Source organism: Echinops telfairi, unplaced genomic scaffold (genome assembly GCF_000313985.2).
Source record: "Echinops telfairi isolate 266 unplaced genomic scaffold, ASM31398v2 ScPeMD7_8;HRSCAF=38, whole genome shotgun sequence".
Classification (NCBI taxonomy): Eukaryota; Metazoa; Chordata; class Mammalia; order Afrosoricida; family Tenrecidae; genus Echinops; species Echinops telfairi.
In genome coordinates this window covers 6,696,506-6,709,751 of record NW_022103905.1, presented here as the reverse complement: position 1 = coordinate 6,709,751, position 13,246 = coordinate 6,696,506, and the positions used below count along the sequence as shown (strand labels likewise).

At 47.5% G+C, this 13,246-nt stretch overlaps 1 protein-coding gene across 1 annotated transcript; it reads right to left on the bottom strand.

The window, feature by feature from the left end:
- Nucleotides 1–251: 251 nt before the first annotated feature.
- DUT (deoxyuridine triphosphatase) lies at nt 252–11,274 on the bottom strand. The gene is made up of 7 exons (XM_004709418.2): nt 11,199–11,274; nt 10,458–10,596; nt 8,468–8,559; nt 6,900–6,944; nt 1,145–1,219; nt 946–1,016; nt 252–386 (listed from the first exon to the last, which is right to left on the bottom strand). Exons 1-7 carry the CDS (start codon nt 11,263–11,265, stop codon nt 330–332), a joined length of 546 nt encoding a protein of 181 aa, XP_004709475.2. The 5' UTR covers nt 11,266–11,274; the 3' UTR covers nt 252–329.
- Between the last annotated feature and the right edge of the window lie 1,972 nt (nt 11,275–13,246).

The window sequence follows — 13,246 nt, the reverse complement described above, 5'->3', positions numbered from 1 at the left end:
AATTCAAATTTCTTAATTAAAAGACAATGTTTGTGGGTTATAAATAAAAGTATTTTGGGAATGAGATCTATGTATCTTTTTCATATTTGTAAATGAGGTAAACATTTCCGCCGAATGCACCCAAACAACTTGTTACATCACGCAACCAGAGCACAGACGCACAGGACAGTCCAACAGAAAAGCCCTGGAGTCCTGCGATCCCCACAGGCGTTTCCAAAAGTACTAGTTACCATTACCGAAGTGCAAAGCCGTTTGAGGGAAAACTCTTTATTTCACGAAGGGAGAAACAATACTAATGGAAGGTACATTTTCAATTCTTGGCCTAAGTCTTAGTTCTTTCCAGTGGAGCCAAAGCCCCCTGAGCCCCTTTCAGTGTCATCCAAAGCCTGAGAAACACAAGAGGGGAAGCCGCAGTTAACTTTAAGACATTTAGTCATGCTCTATCATCTTTTCAAAAGGAACCCTGGGAGAAGAACCATTAAAAAAGTTTAGAGTACTGAAAAGTGTACTTATTTTTGAGAGCTAAGGAAATACTGTAATTTCAAAGAACAAATTATTTATTAGGCAAAGTAATGCTAGGTATGCCTACATAAAAACATTTCAAGAATACTAAAACTGAAGATTTAAGTTTTACTCAAACTAGGAGTAGGCACATATATGTAACATAGCTAGTTATAAATAAGCCCTGGTGGCACAGTGGTTAGGTGCTGAGCTGCGATCCACAAGGTTGGCAGTTTGAAACCACCAGCAGCTCTGTGGGAGAAAGGCTGGGCTTTCTGCTCCCGGAAACAGTTGAGTCTTAGAAACCCATGGGGGTCACGACGAATCAGTCTTGATTCAATGGCAGTAAATTACAAAGTGCCTATCAAATCCTCAAAGTTGTATTTCCCACTCTTTATTTATTTACCACCCTTCACCCCCTGTCCCAGCTTGTACGGCACTTACTTGAACTTCCTCTATTTCTGGATAAAAAATCCGCTCACAAATGAGCTGTGCAATTCGATCGCCCTTTTTGACTTTAAGAGAGAGAGAAAAAAGTTTATCAGTGGTATTTTATTGCTGCATCTACATTCTGTACTACTGAATGAGAATTAGGTGTAGACAACAGGAAATTCACGACATCTCAAGAGCACCTAGAGCATACCTTCAAATGTTTCTTTGCCAAAATTAAAGAGAACAACAGCAACATTTCCTCTGTAATCTTCATCTATGACACCAGCTGGAGAAAAAGAAAATGCAGTTAGCTGAAGCTCTGCGACCAGAACACAGTGCTCATCAGCGCCGAGACTGATCCCAATGCAGTGACTCGCAGGGCAGACTAGCACTGCCTAGACGTTGCCAGAGCAGTTCTCCTTGGCACAGTTTTCTCTTGCCCTGTGGCTCGGGACTGAACCACTAACCTTTGCCTAAGCAGTGGAAGTCTTCATCACTGCACCGCCGAGGCTTCTCATGGTTTAAAAATACCTCGAGATCATTTTACCCAGCTTTTTCTTTTTTTATGTGAAACATTAGCTGTGCTGCTATTTGCAAGAATGAAATTTTCATTCTTACAATAAACAGCGTTTTTTTGCTTTGTTACCATGTAAAGTTTAAAAACTAAGACATCATGTTATTAAAACTCAAGTAAAAATATAAACATGGTCCCAATTTTCTAACCTGTTGCTTCTACTATACGGTGCCAGGTCCAAGCTGAGTGTAGGTAAGACCATCCCCAACTGGTCATCTGAGGTATTCTCTGTAAGCCCACCATCTACCTGCTGTGCTCGGCCAGACACTAGAAACAATCGAGGGCTTGGGGTTTAGAGGCTTTTTCTGGTAGCAAAGCTCTGGCTTTAGCTTATCACTAGTCTCCAGACTGAAATATGGTTAAGTCATAAATTAAAATGTCCCAAAGCCTGAAGATCTGGAACAGAGTAAGTCAACAATGACATGGCGAAGCAGTATTCTTGCAAACAGCAGACACTGCTAATGTTTTTACATTAAAAAAAAAAGAGCAAACCCTTTCGGTTCATACTGCTCCTTTCAATTTGAACCACCATCGTTTCTTAGAGAGCGACCCTGCAGAGGACATTAGCATGTGGGACTCTGTCTGGTCAATGCCTGTTGGAGATTATGAACCCAGGGCAGGAAATCTGGCAGGAGGAAGACTTGAGCCACGGTGCTGCCACGGTCCAGAGAACTATGTCTATCAGATTGGCTAATATTATCTTTGGGCCAAGAATTTGCCATGTTTCCAAAAATACAAGTCACAGATAATGTAGATTAGTGTTTCCCCAAATAAGCAATACTGCTTCCTAGGGGATACTAGAATGATCCAAGGGACACTAAACAGCAGACAGTTTATCCTTGATTATGGGTCTGTATAAGTGTTAACTGCTTGAGGGATGTAGAATAATTTCTTTTTTCTGACAAGGGGGTGCAGGGAGTAGGTCAAATAAATTTGGAGATATATACCAGGCCTTCTCAACATCCCCGTTAATGATATAAATTAATATTCCATCCAATGACCTAATGAAGCATACCTTACCCGCTATTCTGTGGGAGAAAGATGGGTCATTTCACTCCGGTAGTTACAGCCTCAGAAACTCACAGGGGAAGTTACAGGGTTGCTATGAGTCGGAACCAACTTTATGACAGTGGGTTTGATTCTTTTATTTTTTTAATTTTAAAAAAGGTAATTCCAAGAAGCCCTGATAGTGTCATGGGTTACGCATTGGGCTACTAACCGCAAGGTAAGCAGTCCCAAACCACCAGCTGCTTCACAGGGAAACGATGGGGCTTTCTACTCTTGCAAAGATTTACAATCTCAGAAGCCCACAGGGGCCGTTCTCCACCCTCCCTTGGGCTCCTATTGAGTGGGCTCAGTTCTCCGGCAGTGAGCTAGGGGTTGGCTATTGAGTCAATGACAACTGTCAAGTGCAACTAACTGCTCCAGGAGCTTCCAGGGCAGATCTCCAGGCTTCTCTTCCAGGGTGCCTAACTGGGTTCAAACTGCCAGTCTTTGAATAGGAGCCGGGTGCTTAACCATCTGTGCCCCTCTGGAACGCCTAGGCACGTTCTTAAGGGAAAGTACTCAGAAACATCACCACTTTAGATTTTTCCCGCCGCGTTAGAGGAGCAGTCTAACGAAGCCCTGTGCTTTGTGACTGAGTCGAGGTAGTTCAGCCTGAAAAGGGAACGAAGCGTCTATTCTCTTCTGGTTGAGAGCAACAGATCTGGGGCCAGTTCAGACAGCCTGAAGCCCTGATTTCTTTCCCCAGTTCCAGCTGACTATTAACTTAGGCCTTAATATCTATCACAAGAATTGATATAAAGATGGCATTAGTCATTTCCCACATTACCGACAAGGAGCAAGTTGTGACTGAGTTAACAGAGCCACTCCTTAGTGGAGCATGTACAGATCGCAGAGCACCGGCCAGCATTCACCTGCCTAAGAGTGAAATGAAGACAACGTGGCCCGACGGACCCCAGAGAGCTTTTGTTTCTATTGTATTAGAAAACGGTTTTCCAATGTCTTCACCAAGCCACACAAACACGGATAAAATGAAAATGGGGATGTCCCGTCTTTCTCTGAGGTAGCCAAGGCTGGACTGCTACCTATTACTTACCACTTTGCTTCCCCCACCCCCTTTGTTTCAATGTCACAGACACTCAGGTTAACGTAACGCAATCTCAATAATTGTTCTTTTTAAATCCATAAAATAAATACAGTCCCATTATTTCTATGGAACTATCCTCTCAAATATCAGCAGACACTGAGTGTACTTTCACATTTTTTGCTATAATAAACAAAGTAGTCATTTGCATAATATTGCATTATTAGTGTGCTGTATTCTTATGAAAGCAGATCAGAAAAGCATTGTCCTGGGACAAAGCAGATATGTAGTTAAAAACTTAAATGGATATTGGTAGATAGCTCTGAAAAAACAAAGGTGTAGCAATTCAAACACCCATCAGTAATGTTTCCAAGATCCCTGCCAGAACCAGAGAGTAGCAGTCTTTGTAAGTGTGTCCAAAGTGATGAGTCCCACATGGTATCTACTGCCTTCCTTTCCTTTGCATTTCTATGAGCATCAGTGATGCTGCCTCTCCCCATACACATAGGAGACCTTACTGGCTCTTCTTCATTATGAATTTTACAGCAAGAACACAACAGTGGGAAATAAAATGTAGGCGTCCCGGGTTCCATAGTACCTAGCTGCCATTTTGACGTCCAAGAACAATCCCATGTGTACTCTTTCTATATAAAGAATAAAATCATTGGGGATATATTTCTCTTCATAAGAAAGCTGAAAGTAATTTCAAGTTATCGCTGGAAAAATCATGCACGGGAACTGGCAGAGTGATTAGCTGACTTCAGGCAAAAGTTTTACTGTGTCAAGCCATTGGCATGTCATTTGTTGGAAACCGACTTCAGACAAATGCCCCCTACCCACCAGATGGTTGTTCTCAACAGAGTCCTGCAGACCCTGCCCTTCCCTTTGACCCTCCCTCAGAACCAAAGATTGTGGCCCGCTCTGGTAGAACTTGTGCTTCAAAGAGTTTTACGATGCCCTGAATCCAAAGCACACCACTATGTAATTTTATGAATATCATACCAACCACCAGGCAAACAAACTTTCCATTCTTTTCCCATGCATTCTTTTCAGAGGATTGATTGCAATGAGCAAAAATTTGTAGCAAAGGGTAAGAAAAGTTTCCACATTAAGAAGAAAAAAAATCTCTGACATTGGGTCCGGCATGATTTGCCTGCTCCGCGCCCGTGTGCTGTCAGAGGCCTTACAGACATGACTGCTGGCCCTCACACCTCAGACCCAGGCCTACTCACATTCACTCCCCCGCTGAGGAAACCAGGGCTCAGGAGGGTTAAACAACTATTTCCTTAAAGACCTGACATCTCCCAACCCTGTAGTTTCTCCAAACCCCTACGCTTTTCAGTATCCTTTGACATTTTTAACCATCTTTGAATCTCTTAAGCAACAATCCTTACTTACCATTCTTGACCTTGTAAAAGTACTTGAAATTCAACCATAATTTAATGAGCCCAGATTGCCCTGGCTCAGTCAGCTGTCAATATCGGCCCTATAGCACCACCTAGTGGCACTAAGGAGACACCAACCTGAAATAAGCCAAACACCACCCTCCGGAAGATTCCGACTCATAACGACCCTATAGCCCAGAGACCTGCCCCCGTGGATTTCCGAGACTGTTAACTGTTATAGGAGAAGGGGAGGAGGAAATCTAGTCTTTCTTCTACAGAGGAGCCGAGGGCTTTAAATCACTGAGCTTGCAGTTTGCAGCTTCCAAGTTGGTAGACGGGAGAGGCAGGCCTGAGACTACATATCGTCATGTGTTGACACCTCGCAGGGGCCCACGATGGGGGGCTAATTCCAAGAGGTGCTTGGTTGGTGATGGGGAAACCAGCTGAACACAAGCCCATTCCAGCTCCGAGGGACTTTGTAGGACTGGGCAGGGCAGAACTGCCCTGGATCCAGACTGCCACATCTTTCTCCCACAGCACTCCCGACTGGCCGACTCAAGCCACCAACCTTACAGTTCACAGTGGAGTGCTTAACCACTGTGCCACCAGGCTCCTGGACAGGGGTGAAAAACAGGAGTTTGGAATGCCCCGATGAAGACGGCAGCCTCTAGGAGTACTGTCCATGTGGGATCCTATCTGAGCCAGTCTCCTCATCTCTAACAGCACAGAGCGGTTGTGAGGATGAGACATGCTTATAAAGCCCTGAGCGCACAGTGGCCGTCACAATAGGACGTGCTCCTACGTTTGTCTTCCTTTAGAAGGGCCTCTGAGCGAACAGCTCTGTACAACTGGCGGGCATGGGAGGACCTAGCACCCACTTATCTGGGAGCCTGGAAGTCTTCAGTGACGTGCTCACTCAGCACAAATGAGATCCCCTGCCAGTGGGCTCTGTCTCCCCGTAAGGAGGAAATTCAAAGTACAGGGGCCCCATCAGGAGGGCAAGACGTCCCTTTTAGTGAGGGGACAGTGGTCAGTGATCCTATAGCAAGGGGCATTCATAGAGGAGACTAGGGCCACTTCATGAAAGAGGCTGAGTGAGGAAGGAGCTGACTTTGGGTAACCCCAGTATGGCTTCTTATAAGGACACAGGTGCTCCTGAGGGCTTTATTGACAAGAATTTTAAATAGGGAAGACAATCTGTTTTCATATTTTGCCCAACATGATGGCTTTCGTATGAAAGTAAGAAAATCCTTACTCACTTCAAAATAGACCTGGATTTTCTAGAATCTTTTGCTTAAACAATTACTTATGACACAAAAGCTTTATTTTTCCCTTTGCAGTAACAAGCTTTAAGAGTGATTGGGGCTGAATGCAGATTATCACCAGCTGCCGCGAGGGAGTCTTATAAACCCATAGGGCAATGGTTCTCAACCTGTGGGTCGAGACCTCTTTCATAGGGGTCATCTGAATCATAACAGTAGCAGAATTACAGTGATGGAGTAGCAATGGAAATAGTGCTATGGTTGGGGTTCACCACATGAGGAAGGTTGAGAACCACTGCGCTAGGGGCTCTTCCACCTTGTCCACAGGGTCACGATGAGTCTGCTCTAACTCCATAGTAGTGGGCTTGAGGTTTGTACACTAACTACCGGATACTGTGTCAGATACTGCCTAGTTAGCATATTAGCTAACTAACATGCATTGCACATAACTGTCATTTAAAAATTAGAGCTAATCACAAAACTTTTTAAAGTACAAATTACCTATTTACTTCAAATATAAAAACTTTTATAAAAGCCATAACCCTATCCTTTCCTTGAAGATAAAATTAAAAATCTGTCATTTGAATACTACCTTTTAAGCAAAGACAAAGCAAATACTTTTCAATATCTATAGAATAAAAATGAAAATATTTTACCTCCTACATCTATGAAGTGTTTTGCAGCCAAGCCAGAGCGTGGAGCTAAAAAACAAAGGGGAAAAAAACTTTTAAAGGGAAGACAATACTGGGTATGACTGGCACAATTTCAGCACATCATTCTCAATTCCTATGTCATCTTCAAATTAACTTCATCGGGTGATTCTTGGTATTCAATTTCACATATAGTTATTTACTTTGGAGAAAAATAGACAACAATAAAATGTACACCTTCAACAATTTCTACATGGACAATTGATGACACCGTCTACATTCTTCAAGTTGTGTCACCTCTCTAAATAACGCTTTCCAAACTATCTTACCATCATGAACACAAACTCACTGACCTCTAAGCTTCTTATCTACCCTTTCATGTCGTCCTTTCCTCTGGAAAAGATGGAAAAGGTCCTGCTGGGTAAAGTGGGCCGTCAGCCCCAAGGAGACGCATCATCACGGAGAGGGCTGGACAGTGGCTGCAGCGATGGGCTGAACTGTGAGGATGTACAGTGTTTCCTTCTGTTGTACACAGGGTCACTGGGAATTAGGACACTGACAACATCACTTTGGTTCTAAGGTCGTTTGGGCTCAAGGTTTCAAGATCTCTTCGGGCTAATAATTTAGGGTGGTTATGGTTCCAGTTTGAATTGTGTGAAAATTCAAAACTCTGCTCTGCCCTTGATCTACCCCGTTTCCTCACACTAACACCATCCCCTGCCCCTGCTACACACACACACACACACCTCTGACAACGTAGTCAATGGTCTCAAGTTTGTGTTTACTTTGAGGTGAGTAAAAAATGAAGTATGCTCTTGAAAAGATGGCTTCAATTCTCTCTGGTGACAAATGACTTGCTCCAGGAGGACTTGTGCCCTATCTTGTCCTTGCTCTTCCAGCTCGGAGGTACCTCCCTCTAGCACACAGACCCTCAGACTCAGGAGGGAAGGATGCCTGGACGGAAACGGCTGAATGGAAACACAGGACAGGCGTTGGACCCTCATGATGCAAAATGTCCTGTGCCATCACCCTAAGCCGTCCCCACAGTCCCCATTATTTAACATGAGCTCCCATCGCTGTCTTCACAAAGTGTAGTCTGATCTTTGAGTGGGGAGTCACCCTGGAAAATGTTCCAGTTAAAAAAGCACCTACATTTTCAGCTGTTCTCACTAGGAGGAGTTGTGAAAAAGCAGAAGCTGCCCAACTTAGGCTCAAGTAAGGAGTCAGAAATGACGGGGTGGAAAGAGACAGAGGCAGTTATGTAAATGAGTTTCTGTCAGGCTGAACTTGCCACACCAGAGGGTTCCTCTTTCGTTTAGGAAGTAAGCGAAGTAGAGCCGCTTCACTCATTTTTACACCAAGTGAGACTCGGCAGAATATACTGCAAGGGGAAACTAAATCAATAGATAAACCAGACGCACTGTTATCAAGCCGATCGCAACGCATGCCTTAACAGAGTAGAACTGAGCTCCACAGGATGTCCCAGGCCGGCATCTATGCAGAAGATTGCCAGCTTTTTCTGCGGTGTTGTTGAAAAACCTGGCAAAGAGCTACCTGTTCCTGAAGTCACTTACCTACTCTTCCATAACACCCAGAAGGCACAGCGATCTGAATGTCTGTCTTCACCAGGGCTTTCTCCATGGGTGGGACTGTGTAGTCATAGGCACTGAAATGTTGAGAGAAAATACTTTACAAATAAGGTTAATTCATGCAACCTTAGCTTCCACAACCAACACCTTAATGAGGTAGCTGTTTTCGAGTTACCAGTTTGGGTTGGGGACAGGTGTGGCCATGCTCTCCTCTACACTATCTTATTGGGGAAAAGAGGGACATACTAAAAGGGGCAGAAAGGCAGACCCAAAGGTGTCTCACTAACAAAGTATACAAACAGGATGAAGGAAGGACTGAGAAAAAGGGCGAAGAATGGCTAACAATTGTTCATACAGATTTAGTAAATTCTGTACTATGTGTCAGGCACAGTTCTAACTTCCTTATATACTTTAATTCTCATTTCATATATTCCTATTCTTGTTTTTAAAAATGTATTATTGATTGGGAGTTAATTAATATATGTTTTCATTCCATAGTTCAATCACAAGCGGTATTGTACAATTGCTACCACAGTTTCCAAGCATTCTTTTCCTGGTCTCCTTGAAATTGTCTCCTATTCATATATTTAAATCTTATTCAATTCTCACAGCAGTCCTCTAAGAGATCATGGGAAAATCTGGGTGGTAAAAATAAGGGTGAGAGGGAGGTAGGGCTGTGTTGCATGCATTGTGCTTGGCTTGGCAGTTTATCAGCCTGTGTCCATGGGCTTCGATGGTGGAGGGACAGAGGTGCTCAGTCAATGGGCCCCAGACGATGTTGCTGAGAAACTAAACCTCTGAGGTGCACCTAGCACTTCCTGCTTCAGTTGTGATGACTGTAAGTTCCCTCCTTTGATAGCAAGATAAGAACCTTTCACTACAAGCAGAACTGGAAGTCAATTTGAAGCCCTGGCAAAGTGGTGCTAGGTTTTCACTCCTTTCCTCTGTACATAGCTAGTAGTCTCTCCTTTACTACAGGGATCAGTTATGCCCACAGGGATTTCAGTACACAGGTAGTCACCTATGTGTTATTAGGATACTTAAGTACCTTAAATCAAGTCTCCCTGTTATTGAGTTGATTCCTACTCATAAAGGCAAACAGGGTAGAAAAGCCCCTATGGTGTAACTTTTCGGGAGTAGAAAGCCTTGTTTCTCTCCAGAGGAGCTGTATGTGGTTTCAAACTGCTGACCTTGTGGTCAGGAGAACATGTAACCATGAGGTCACCAGATCTAGTTAAACTACACTGCTGCTCTAACCCACTGCCAGGGCATTCGTTCTGACTTTGATCACAACACTATAGGGAAGACTAGAACTGTCTAGGTGGGTTTGGGGGCTGTTCATCTTTATTACATCAGTAGACCGGCACAGCTTTCTCCCATGAGGCTGGTAGATTTGAACTGTAAACTTTTCTGTTAGCAGCTGAGTGACTTCAACCCCTGAACCACGGGGGCTCTACTTTCCCATGAGAAGTAAAGGGCTGAACTTTCATCTTTTTCAACCACTAGTCTGCAGAGGGGCGGGGTAGAAGTGCAAGGCCCTCACTGCGATGGACGGACTCCGTGGCTGCCACATGGGGACAGGACCAGGCAGTGTTTCGCTCCATTGTGCAGAGGGTCACTATGGGTCGGAACCAGCTGGACGGCACCTAACACCACCACCACCACCTTTTAAATTGGTGTTTCAGGCAGCACACTGTCAACATCGAAACAAGCACCGCCTGGAGCTACAGAACCCACAAAGCTGAGTTCCCTTGCTGGGGTGGCGCAGTCCGATAAGCGTTGGGCTGCTCACCATAAGGTCAGTGGTTCAAATCCACCAGTTGCTCCGAGAGAGAAAAACGAGGCTGTCTGCGCGCACAAAGACGTACAGCCTCGGACACCCACCCACAGGGTCCCAATCGACTCGTCGGCAGGGGGTTTGGGCCGATGGCAAGGGTGGAGGTCGGAGGCTGGGGGCGCGCGGAGCGCCACTCACCTGTACAAGTCGTAGCCCGCCGCCCGCGCGGACCCCCGGGTCGGGGCTGTGGCGTGCCCCGAGAGCTTGGCAAAGCGGAGCCGCACGGCGCCCTCCTCCGCAGGCCGGGCCCGCTTGGTGGGAGAGGCGACCGGAGCGGCTTCGGAGCACGGCATGGCAGCGCGGCGCCGGGCGGAGAGCAGCGGCGCACCGGGAGCGGAGGGGGCGAGAGCGCGCGGGACGCAGTCAGCGGCGGGCGGGGAATCAAGCTTTCCCGCCAGCTCCTCCCGGCGCCGCCCACCCCCTCGGACGAGCCCACCGGTCATGGCTGGAGGGGGACGGCAGACCCACCACGCAGACGGGGAGCCCTATTCGGGGAGCAGCTTTGAGGCCGGCAACGACGAGCCCTTTCCCGCTTTACATACAAAGGGATGGGCTCACTCGAGCCCGGAGCTGCGGGAGCTGCCCGCGCAGAGGAAACAAAGCCCCCCTGCGCCCCCCACGCCGGGGCTCGAATGGACTCGCTCTCTCTCTCGCGCGCGCGCGCGCGCGCGCGGGGTCGCGCATGCGCACTCGCCCCCACGCTCCCCCGGCGCCGACAAGCGGCGGAAGGGCTTCCTCCTTGCGGGCAGGTTCGAGCCCTAGGCCCGCCCCACCTCCTCGCCTCGGGCGGCAGGCCGAGAACGGGGGCCGCGGGGCCGCGCACAGGTCCCCCCCAGCCCGAGAAAGCGTGTCCTTGCCGCCTGGGTCCCCGGACTTTACTGGCTCTGGTGAAGCCTCGGCTTAGGCCGCGAGCGCTGGCCAGCGGCCGGAGCGTCCTCGGCAGCATGGCGTCCTCAGGGGCGGGGCCTAGCCCGGAAAGTGCCACGGCTTCAAAGGCCCGGCCGCTCGCCCGTCTGCAAGCGACGACGGTCAAGGGCGGAGGGACGGTCCCCTCTCGTAGGGCAAGCGCCCACGAGGGTCGTTTCCGCCGAGACCCGCCTCCGGCTGGGGCTGCAGGCGCGGCCCGCTCCCGCGACATCAGGAGCAGGAGCCGCCGCCATCAGCGTAGCGGGGCCACCGGGGAGGCGGGGTGCTGGCCTGGGCCCCCAGGGTCGCTGCGCCCTGCGGCCTCCGCTGCCCTCCCAGCCCCCTTGGCTGTGTGGGTGCGCGCGCTTCCCCCCGCGGCCCCAGTTTCCCCGACAGTGTCCTTGGCCCCGGGGCGCGGGCGAGGACTTACCCGGGGCGGTGCCGCCCGCGGGCATCACATCCCTCATCCCTCTAGGGTGCCGCGCCCTGGGCTGTGAGCGCGGCTGGGTGTCGTCTCCTGGCCGCGCCAGCGCAGGACTGAATAGTGGGCGCTCGAGGTGGCTTGGGGACATCCTACGGACGGCTCCCTTAAAAGCCAGTTCCCGCGTGTGTCGATGACCCCACAAAAGCACCGAGAGGGCCCTGGCTGGCGGTGGTCCTCAGCCACGGCGCTAACTTAGACAGGGGAGGATGAGACCCTATAGAGATACAACCACCTCCAGGACTGGCGCAACAATCGGAAAATGAAAGGATGCACGTTTCTGGCCACAGACACAAACTTGGCAGGACAGACGGTCGCTGTGGTGGCCAGTCATCAACTAGGACAGGTGGCCAGCTGCGAGGACCCTTCAGACCACCTGGCTGGGTCTTTCCTTTCTGGGCCTGCGGATTCTGTCTCCTTTATCCGCTCCTCCTCCTCTTCCATTCCTTTTAAATATTGGGATTTCGCTAGCCTAGGTTCTGGGCTAGATGTATTTGTGTTCGCTCCGTGGCTTCCCGTGCTATCTGTACCCTGAGGGCACCTCAAATTTTGAGGCACAGTCATATACTCTGGGCCCTGCTACTCCCCCAACTAAAGCTTGAACCACCAGCCTGCTCACTTCCAGCTCCTGTGAAATCCACTGTGGTTTTCACGGTTTCTAGATTTTTACACTTTCTGGACCCACCGGGGTCTTGTGCCTCAGATCCTTTACAAATCCTTGATAATAGCTTTATACTCCCAGAGATCAACTCATCCCAGAGAGGCCCTGACGAAACCAAAGGAGCTTAGCTGACCTCACTACTGCCCTTTGCCTCGTTTTTCTATCACTTTGTGTTTCTCTAGTCACACCACTTACCGCTACAGTGTTGGAGTCTATTCAGGTGTTCACTAGTTGCTGTTTCCCTGGAAACAAGAATCATTTGTCCTCTGTCATGGTGCCTAGCTTTGTGCCTGGGTCAGCATGATGTTTGATCGACATTTTTGTTATGTGAAGAAATGCTAGTTTCTTAGAGATTTCCTATCTGGTCACTTAATTTTCAACCAAAGCTTTTTTTTTTTGATAGAAGGCCAAGACTTTTTTTTATATAAAAGCCTTTTCAAGACTAAAATGATAAACAGCAGTCTCTACCGTATACACACAAGTCTAACTCAGAATCAACACTGCCAACATTTTGTTTTTGTTTAATTTTCAGCTCTTTCTACTGGAACGTTCTTTCTAAATGGTATAGTGTTTTGTTTGTTTTGTCAGTCAGGCTAGACGCTAGCTTCTGAATTACCATACTTGAAATTTTACTTCTCTTATATCCTCCTCAGCTCACACTGTTGAAAGCTTTGTGACAATGTTTGAATATATCACTAGTTAATATTTACACTGGTGTGACTATATAAATAACCATCCACTGCTGAGATAAGTAATATGCCATGATTATTTCCTTAAAGAAAAAAAACAACCAACCACTTGTCTCTCTCAATGTAATAATTGCCTTGTTTTTCCATTTGTTTTTGAGAGTAGCAGTTTTTTGATGTCCCTCTTCCTTGT

Excerpts from the sequence above, each read along its gene's own strand:
- DUT (XM_004709418.2), bottom strand. The coding sequence starts at position 11,265 with ATGCTGCCGAGGACGCTCCGGCCGCTGGCCAGCGCTCGCGGCCTAAGC. Across the intron at positions 10,597-11,198 it reads CCGAGGCTTCACCAGAGCCA|CCGCTCCGGTCGCCTCTCCC; the intron begins GTAAAGTCCGGG and ends CGTGCTCCGAAG. Across the intron at positions 8,560-10,457 it reads GCGGGCTACGACTTGTACAG|TGCCTATGACTACACAGTCC; the intron begins GTGAGTGGCGCT and ends TCAACATTTCAG.